Source organism: Gossypium raimondii, chromosome 10, assembly GCF_025698545.1.
Source record: "Gossypium raimondii isolate GPD5lz chromosome 10, ASM2569854v1, whole genome shotgun sequence".
Classification (NCBI taxonomy): Eukaryota; Viridiplantae; Streptophyta; class Magnoliopsida; order Malvales; family Malvaceae; genus Gossypium; species Gossypium raimondii.
Genome location: NC_068574.1, coordinates 37,982,323 through 37,992,011, shown reverse-complemented (window position 1 = coordinate 37,992,011; position 9,689 = coordinate 37,982,323). Strand labels below are relative to the sequence as shown.

Below are 9,689 nucleotides of genomic sequence, written 5' to 3'. Positions count from 1 at the left end.
GGAGGCCTTATGTTGTAATTTAGCCAATAATAATAGGTAGTGGATGGCATAATGATAATATGTGATTTATATATATATAATAAAAGTTAAAATAATAATAATATAATAATATATGTTATAATAAAACAAAACATTAAAACCCACCATTTTATGTTCATCTTTTTTCACCGAAAGTAGAAAAGAAAAACAAGGTTTGAAAGCTTCAAATATTCGGCCATTTTGAAGCTTAATTCAAGATCAATAAACTAAGAAATCAGATTTAGATCGGTGGAAATCGAAAGTAGTTGAGTAGCTGATCTATTAGTCGACGACATCCGAGGTAAGTTATTAAGCATATATATTCGTATCGTTTTAAATCAGCTTAGTATTTATGTAATTATTCTGAATTGAATGGTATATATATACATGTAGTGATAAAATTATTGAAATAAGATGTATTGAGTTGTTGACTTTCGATACTAAGTGTGCGAGTTTAATTGTAAAGCACTAAGTGTGCTAGTTTAATTGTAAAGCACTAAGTGTGCGAGTTTAATGGTAAAGCACTAAGTGTGCGAGTTTGATTATTGAGCACTAAGTGTGCGAACTTATTAAATATTTTCGAATAACTATTAGCATTGAGTATTTGTCTTATTGAGAAATCATGATTAGTAAAATGAGTAAATACTTGGAATTCTTGAGTAATAACCATTATGGTTGTATATAAAGTTAAGCTTTGTAGGTATTAAACATATGTGGTGATTATATTTGGAATCATATATATATAAGATGATTCTTTATATTACATGATGAGGAAATGCAATCAGATTTGGCCTTGTGTTTAAATTTGAAGAAATGTTTATGGTTGTGTAATTATATTGATTTTAGTTAAATCATAGTAATAAGTGAATAATTATCTTATGATATGGTAAGCTAAAGGTAAGATGATTTAGTAGTATGAATTGGTTGAATATTATTTGAGATATCGGGTTAAATAGTAGAGTTTATTTGCTTATAACTTACTAAGCTAAATTAGCTTACAATGTGTTGGATAATTGTTTTGATGTATAGATTTTGGTGATCGCTACGTGTTCGGGGATTGTCAGCTAAGCTCATCACACTATCGATATTTTCTTTTGGTACTTTGCTAAATCGTTCTCAAATATATGGCATGTATAGCATAGTTAAAGTATTGATTTTGGAACTAATGTGTATATGTATTTAAAAGCCATGTGAAAATGGCTTATCTCTTTTGGTTTGAATTCAGTATTAATGCATATGCTTTAATGGTCTAAAATGTGGTATATGTTCATGTTATTTTGATGCTTAAATGCTGCCCAATTTCTTGTATATATACTGCTCAATTTGTTGCATATATGCTGTCTAATTTTTATGCTTAAATGCTTCTCAATTTGGTATATATATGCTGCCCAATTTGTTGTATATAAGCTGTCCAATTTTGGTGTAAAAATACTGCTCAATTTGTTGTATATATGCTGCCCAAATTGTTGTATATATGCTGTCCAAATTTTGGTGTGAAAATGCTGTCTAGTTTGGTATATAAATGCTGTCCAAATTGATGTATGAGGGCTGTCCAAATAGGGTAGATTACCTATGTTGTAATATGTAGTATAGTTAGTAAATTGAAATGAAATATGTGTACAAATAAATGTTTGGATATATGCTTGATTTATGATATATAATCATATATGTATGGAAATGTTTTAAGAATTTGAATGATATTAAATTTTGATTAGGTAAATGATAATGATATGGTTAAATTTTTGAAACATGGTTAGTATATAAAATTTGATTAATGATGCATGTTGATTTTAATTGGTTATGTGATTAAATATATATATGGAATGAAATTTTGTGGTTGAGTTGGTATAATTTAATAAATAAATAAAAATTCTGAGTTGGGTTTTTGATCGGTAATGTCTCGTAACTCAAATCCGGCGACAGACACGGGTCGGGGTGTTACAAAAATGAGCTTACATGCAACCCAATAGCTATTGCTGAACCTCAAGCTTGAGATCAATGGTGTTTTAACCCCCCAATTTCGGTTACTACTAGAGAAAGATGATGATTCATCATTTGTATTTTATTTATTTTAGTTTTTATTTTATAATTACAATTTTATCCTTAGTTTTAAACTTACAATTTTAACAATTAATAGGCCCATAACCATCCACGTATTAACCTCATGGCTTAATTATTTCATAAGCCATCCCTCCTTTATTTTTTGTCCCATTGTTTGGACTTTTGTATGCCACTGTTGTAGTGGGTTTTTTTTTCCTTAATAAATTATCCTATTTGCTGAGATAAAAAAAAAGGGAAAATAGTTGAATTTATTTGTATTTTTAAAGCATTTACTTGTAAAAAAGTAAAAAGTAAATTTCAATGTGTCAGAAATTATTTTCCGTGGAAATATACGGTTGATAATCATCTTGATCAAAGAAAACAAAGTAATGGCATGGTATATAAATGCAACTGTGAACAAAGGTAATCCACCATCACCATTTAGAAGTATGATACAACTTTCTAAAAGATGTTAAATGCACTGTCCCAACTTAGGTTGTTGCAAACGTAGTACAATCAGTTGTAATTTTTCCGATAAAAGTATTATGGAAGCTCTATATTAAAAGTTAGATTGTATTTTATTTTTTCAATTGAAAAAATAGACAAATGAATTTATTTACATTAGATCAAATAGAAAATCAGTACTATTAAAAATTATATCTATTTCTGCTGTTAAAATTTGGTCATTGTACGTTAGCATGAGGTGTATATGGCACATTATTTATTACTATTTGATTATTCTGTTAACCACATCAAATTTTAATATTATAAAATTTTTTGACAAAATAACCAATTTGTTCTTTTGCCTAATAAATATAGACTAATTTACCTATTTTTGAAATAGAAAATAAAATAAAAACCAACTCTCTACTTCTAAGTTCTAATAAACAATGCGGATGGGTTTCTTACATGGATATATACAAGTTAGAAATTATTTCCCCCCACATATATATATAAAACCGAACCCTATCCCTCCTAGAGTCAACTGCATGGTATCTTTGAAATTTAACCCATCAAATTGATAGCTTCTGCAAATGTAGAGAGTGACAGACATGTGAAAGCATTCTGAACTACAAAAATAGTATAATTCCACTTCATAGCTATAGCTATATATATTATATAATTCAATGAATTCAGAGAAAAACACTTAGCTTTTAGCACATTATAGAAAGAAAAGCACGTACACCTCTAGCATATTGATCTTATTCACTATTTTCCTAGCACCTATTTGCTATGGGGAGTGAGGAATTAGTACATATCAGTGAGTTGTTGAATTTCATCTAAAGCTTAGCTAAAAATGAGGGTACTTATTCATTAGAAAGATAAGCTGCTTTCAGAATACAAATTAAAATTATTAGGTTAAGATTTGTTATGAAACGATGACTAAGTAAAAACTTCTATTTCTAATTAAGGATGAGACTTAGTTCACTAGTTTTGACATATATAACAACCAACAAACTTATCTAACATTCTATAAATAAACTTCACATGCATGTAAAAACAAACTTATTTAGCATTCTATGAATCAATGTCAGCAGTTAATTCAATTACAACATTAATTGTAGATACTAAGAAAAAAAGCCATGATATTAAGAACTGGCGACTTAAGCTTAACTTTTAACTAAGTGATTTTAGCAAATTTCAATTATCTACAACACAAAAACTTGTAACATTTTTCTCCAATAATTAAAAGAACAAAATCAGTGGAAAATTAACACTAATAATCAGAAACTTCTGCTTGATTTCCACATAAATAAACTCAAATAATATACAATGACTATACATAATTACTTGATCAAACCATTAAGGGCAATTCTCCAATCACAATTAACGCCCACAAAATATTTCTAATTTTTGGTGCTGAAAAATTAAAACAAATAATAATAATAATAAAAGCAAAAACTTGTTAAGTCCTATGAAACAGTACCTGTCGAAACAATTTCTTCACTGTACAACAAAATTCCTTAATTATAACGATATGGATCGTGACCGAGTCGAAGCTCCAAGTCCACTTCACCTTCTTTCATGATTCCCTTCCTCGTCATTTCATTTTCATCTACTTTTGTAGGGTCAATTTGTAGGCTAAAATTTGCATTCAAGAGCTCTTCATTGATGCTCAATGATGGCGACCTTGCAGGAGCATATGGGAGTCTAGGGCTAGACAGTGGTGGTTTGAAATACATGTGATGATTCGTTTGAGTTTGAGCCTCCACAATCGGATGGTGCCTTGATGGTTCATAAGTTGGGATTGTGGGAGCATATCTAGGGTTCATGCTCAGAACTGCAGAGCTTGTCGGTTGCTTAGCCTTGGCTCGATCTTTTCGATGTATGTTCATGTGCCCTCCCAAGGCCTGAGCGTTGGTGAAGCCACGCTTGCAGAAGGTGCACTCGTAGGAGCGTTTGGTAGTTGCCCCCGTGTGGCACTTGACTTGATCATCTTCGTTTTCTTCGCTCGAAGCATCCGAGCTTCCTCGCTTTCCTGCTGATTCCATCCTCAACAATAACTTATTGAAATCCTAATTACTCAAAGAAAGAAAGCAAAAGAAAGGGAGAGAGTGATGGAGTAAAGAAGGGTTATATAGAGAGAGAAAACGAGAGTAAGAAGATGGAAGGGAAGGGAAGGGAACGTAAAAGACAATTAGAAGACATTGGCCTTGTCATTGCATTTGGTTTGTATTTGTATTAGGAAAGACTAGGTTTTGGCGTTTGCGTTAGGATTTTTCCTTTTGGTCGGCATTATGATGGATCCATTTACATATAGTATAATTTACTTTACTTTCAATATAATTTAATATCTCTCCCTCATACGATCTCACAAACAGACGTTTAATTTGATTTGGTTTATGAGCATGTTTACGTTCTTTTCAGCCATGGTTTCTCTCTTATTTAATACAAAACCCAACCATTAAATAACTATCTTTTCTTACCCCGCAATATATTTAGTTCATATGGAAAAGATGATATTAAGCATCATAAAATTTGGTATTAATATTTTAATATTTTTAAATTTTAAAATAAATTAATAATATAATAATATTAAACTTGATTTAAATTAATTTTATATAAAGTTGAAATTACTCATAAAAAAATTCAAGAAAATGATTGTAAAATTTTCAAAAGAATAAAACAAAATGCAAAACTAACACTTCCGTGAAGCAAACACACATGTACTTTCAAATTATTGCAAATCCTTTTTTATAGTTTGGGTAGCTTGTCTAACCCAATAGACTCGGCTTGCATTCTGTCAAATATGATATGGGTAATAATTTTTGTATTTCATGCTAGCCTTACCCAAATCGTTGTGTAAGTATAAAAAAAAATTATTATAATATTTTTTTGAATCAAGATATTTTTTTTATGCGGAATGAAAGTTTTTGGGGTTATGATTGTCCCTTTGAATAATAAAGATGATTTAAAGTTGTCTTTTTTGTGGTGTAATAAGTCTTACCACTACATTAAATGAAATTAGTTATAAATATTAATATAAAAATAATTTTAGTTTTGTTTCCATTTTTATATGATTTTGAATTGTAAATTGTACTTTCGGACTAGCCTAGGCTGGGTACATCCATATGTCAAACTATAAAACAGAAGAAAAGAAAAAGCAACCACAATTCAAATCTTTTGATAAGCTATTAAACTAATTTTTATAATTAAACTAGGAATAGAAAGCGGAAAAAGACTCGAAACAAAGTTTAAGAAATAACCATTTAAAGGATATTTTATTATCTACTTTTTAACATAAATTAATTAGTACTATGTCGAGACTATATAATATGAAACCTAAATCAACCTTTGAATTTGACATCATACAAGTATATATTTGTTTGCATAAGATATTAATAGTTAAAGGAAGAGATACTGATTTCATTCACATTATCCTCCTCTTGGACTTGTGAATATAAACAGTATCATCATACCGCGTAATATAGGCATATATTGGCCATTATGTCACATAGGCTTTGAAGGGTAAACTAAAAATCAAAGAGTTTCTCAAATTCTTTCCCCCACAAATTTCCTAGAGTAAAGATTTAAGGAATTAAATTGATATTAATATTATTATCGGTGTAAGAAAACATAAATTTCAGTGTATTAAATTACATTTATAGTTCCATTCCAGTTATTTCTTAGTCTTTAAGACTAGTGTCATAGTCATTTCAAATAACATTATTTCATACAATAAAAATATTTTGATAGATTAGTTAGCACCTTTCGAAATTTAAAATATTTTGATAATTTAAATAAAACATTTTGAAATTTAAAATCATCTAATGCTATTAATAGTAAACCAACATATAAAAATTAAGTATATGACTTTATAAGTGCTGACCTTATATTATAGAATTGTTTGTTTTGTTGATAAAAATAAATGAGCAATATAATTATTACATTATTTCATAATAATAAATCTTGATTTTTAAAAATTATTTTCATAATTTTAAACTTATTAAGATAAAAATATAATATAATAATTTGAGTATTTCATGTTTTTAACAAAAGTAAAATGATAATTTGTTTTGCATATATTTAAAAAATAACTTAATATTTTCAATATTAAGTGATAAAGTAGAACTCTTTGAATTAAATGAAGATTTATTATAGTTATCAACACATTTAAAAATATATATTAAAAATATTTTTCAATAAAATGAAAATTTTCAATTATTTATCAATCAAACCCTATAAATTATGATCTATTTTTGTTTTAATATAGGATTTGTTTGAATATTATAATTTTATCTTATATTGTATAATTATATGTATGCAGTAGGCACCATAGAGATATTTATTAATTAAAATTCTTTAGGGAATCTTTTCTTTTCATGACATGTAATTTATATATTTCAAATGATCTTTTCTAGTGAAAATTTTGGGGGAAATACCCTCGTCCCTTAACTGGAAGTATTCATGTATGCCGTAATGGCATGCTTCATCATATCAAAGGGAAAAACAAAAGGGTTTTTTTTTTGCGGCTCATGCCTTATCAGCTACATGCCTTAATCTCATTCATATATGCAACGCTAGCTCCAACTAATCAACTTACTCCAAATTTAATATAAAAATTAGAAGGGAATTAAGGGAGCACTTCAAAAAGAATAAGTTGATGTTAACCCATTTTAATTATTTTTAGGGTAAACTATATTATTAGTCACTAAGTTATGAGTAAGTTTTTGTTTTGGCTACATAACTAAAAAAAATTACAATTTGGTCACTGAACTATTCAAAAATTTTCATTTAAGTTATTGGGCCATTAAAATCAATGTATGTGGCTTTCTTTGTTCGCACTATCTGCAGCAATCGAAAACTCTCTTTCCCTTTCTCTTCTGTAGTTAAGTTTTTATTTTCATGAAACAATTTTGGACGCCACGAATATGCGAACCAAAATTCAAACAACTTTTTTCATCGATCTCTAATATTGATTGTCAGATCAACTTAGATCTAAGATATGTTCTTTTACTTGTCAATCAGTATTGATCTATCGTACCGATCGTCGAATCGTGACTTGGAGCTCGCGGTTAGAATTAAAAAAAAAAAGACATTTAACAACAGAGTGACTTAAATAAAAACTTTTGAATAGTCCAATGACTTGAATGAAAATTTTCGAATAGTTCAATGACCAACTTATAACTTTTTTTAGTTAAATGACGAAAACAAAAACCTACCCATAGTTTAGTGACTTATGGCGTAGTTTATCCTTATTTTTATTTGGAAATATCCAAACTACTTATGTGTTTTTAGTGTATGCTAATTTGGTTTTTGATGGATTATTTTGAGACTAAAGACGGCCTTAAGCACGCGTTTAAGACACTTAACTTTTGACCATTTCCCTTAAGACAGCTGTTTTTTCTTGAAGTATAATCTTGTAATTGTAATTGTAATTATATTTAATTAAGGGGGTTAATTAACGAATCTTGTACAATTGGAAGATGGGCGTCAACGACAACAACACAAGTGCTGTAGCTCTTGCCTAGTGCCAATTCATTTTGTTGTTTCATCTTAATACAATAAAAAGAATATTAAAAATAAAAAATTCAGAAAAGTTTTGACTGATCTTCTGGCTTTTATGTATTTCAGTCATCTTAGAGAATTACGAGCTTCACTTTTTGGTAACTAGTTTTAATTCATGTGTTGCACGTAAAGATATTACTGTGTTTTTTTTTTTTTTACGTAAAGGATATCGCTATATTCTTTTACATAATCAACGTAATAATTATTTAAAAAATAATATAATTACTATTAGTATACTTAATAAATAAAAATAATTTCTAATAAAAACATAAAATAATTTATATAATTTATAAAATTTTGAACTACTCAATAAATAAAATAATTTTATATTTAATATAAAAAGTAAAATGTTATGATTAAAGATATTATAATAAAATTTTGACTTATAATAATTTAAATAACATTTATGATATATAAGATTCAAATTTTATTGATGGTGAACCACTACAGTGATGATGAGCTATTGGCTTGGGTTAGTATATGGTATGAGGTTGGGCCGTTACTAAAAGGGTTGAGGTTTCAGTAATGGTGAGTCAGATTAAGTATTATCTCAAATATATTTAACTGGGTTTTAATTATTTATTTATTTGATCAAACAAATTGTTAATAAATTTTTTTTTTTAAAAAAACAAAGTTTCGAAATAGTACTTGAAGAGTCAAAACAGAATCGTCTGATGCGGATCTAAGGTGAAATGAGTCAAATTCTTCACGTATTAAATATGGAGTAAGTAGCGGATTCAGAAATTTTTTTTGGGTCCAAATTAAATTATATATTTTTATAATAATAAAAATGTAATTTTATTATTTTGATAATTTATATTATAATTTTTAAATGACTAAATTAAATTTTTATTAGTTTGGAGGTCAAAGTACAATTTTACCATTATTAATTTAAAATTTGATAAATTATAAAAGACTTAAATGGAGTTTTTAACTTCTATTAACCGACAATTACACCTCTCTCCATCTGTTGTTTCTTTGTTTTTCCTTAAAAAAATTTATAGCCACTTTCGACCAAAGTGTATTCTTGATATCTTTAAGAATTTCACTTTTCTTGTTTTTAATTACGAACTCTTATCCTCTTCAATTCTTTTTAAGTCAACCTCTCACATCATACTCTATTAATTTAAGGGTCATTATATCTACTTTGTTCCTCCAAAGTTGGACAATGACTTTATTAGTTACATTGATCAACAAAGAATTTTGGGATAATGTTAATTAAAGAAGCCCATGAATTTTCAAAGTCCAATATTTGTATTCTAAGCTCTATTTTATTTCTATTGATTGTTTTATGTACCATTTTTTTCATTGTTATGTTAAACATTTAAAGTCCACAAAGCTAGTTAATGTGCCCATCTTCTCCTTCTTTCTCTTCACCTCAGACATGGATTTGTTCATCTATCTTTTCCAACTTCTATCTTTGATTAATAGAGCCACTTGATTCAACATCTAATGATAATGGAGATATGAATTTGTTAGGATTAGTTTATAAACAAAAATAGTGAATCAATGTAAACACATCCTTACATTCTAAAACTCTAATTGGGAAATGACCACTTTTGTAATTGAGTACGAAAATGTCCTTAATGTAACTTAATTAATTAGTTGAATCTTTGTAGTCA

At 27.9% G+C, this 9,689-nt stretch overlaps 1 protein-coding gene across 1 annotated transcript; it reads right to left on the bottom strand.

Moving 5' to 3' along the window:
• Positions 1 to 3,920: 3,920 nt before the first annotated feature.
• LOC105776020 (transcriptional regulator TAC1) lies at positions 3,921 to 4,566 on the bottom strand. Its single transcript, XM_012598484.2, has one exon. It carries the CDS (start codon positions 4,548 to 4,550, stop codon positions 4,023 to 4,025), a length of 528 nt encoding a protein of 175 aa, XP_012453938.1. The 5' UTR covers positions 4,551 to 4,566; the 3' UTR covers positions 3,921 to 4,022.
• Between the last annotated feature and the right edge of the window lie 5,123 nt (positions 4,567 to 9,689).

What these genes read in the sequence shown, in the direction of transcription:
- LOC105776020 (XM_012598484.2), bottom strand. Translation starts at nt 4,550, where the DNA reads ATGGAATCAGCAGGAAAGCGAGGAAGCTCGGATGCTTCGAGCGAAGAA.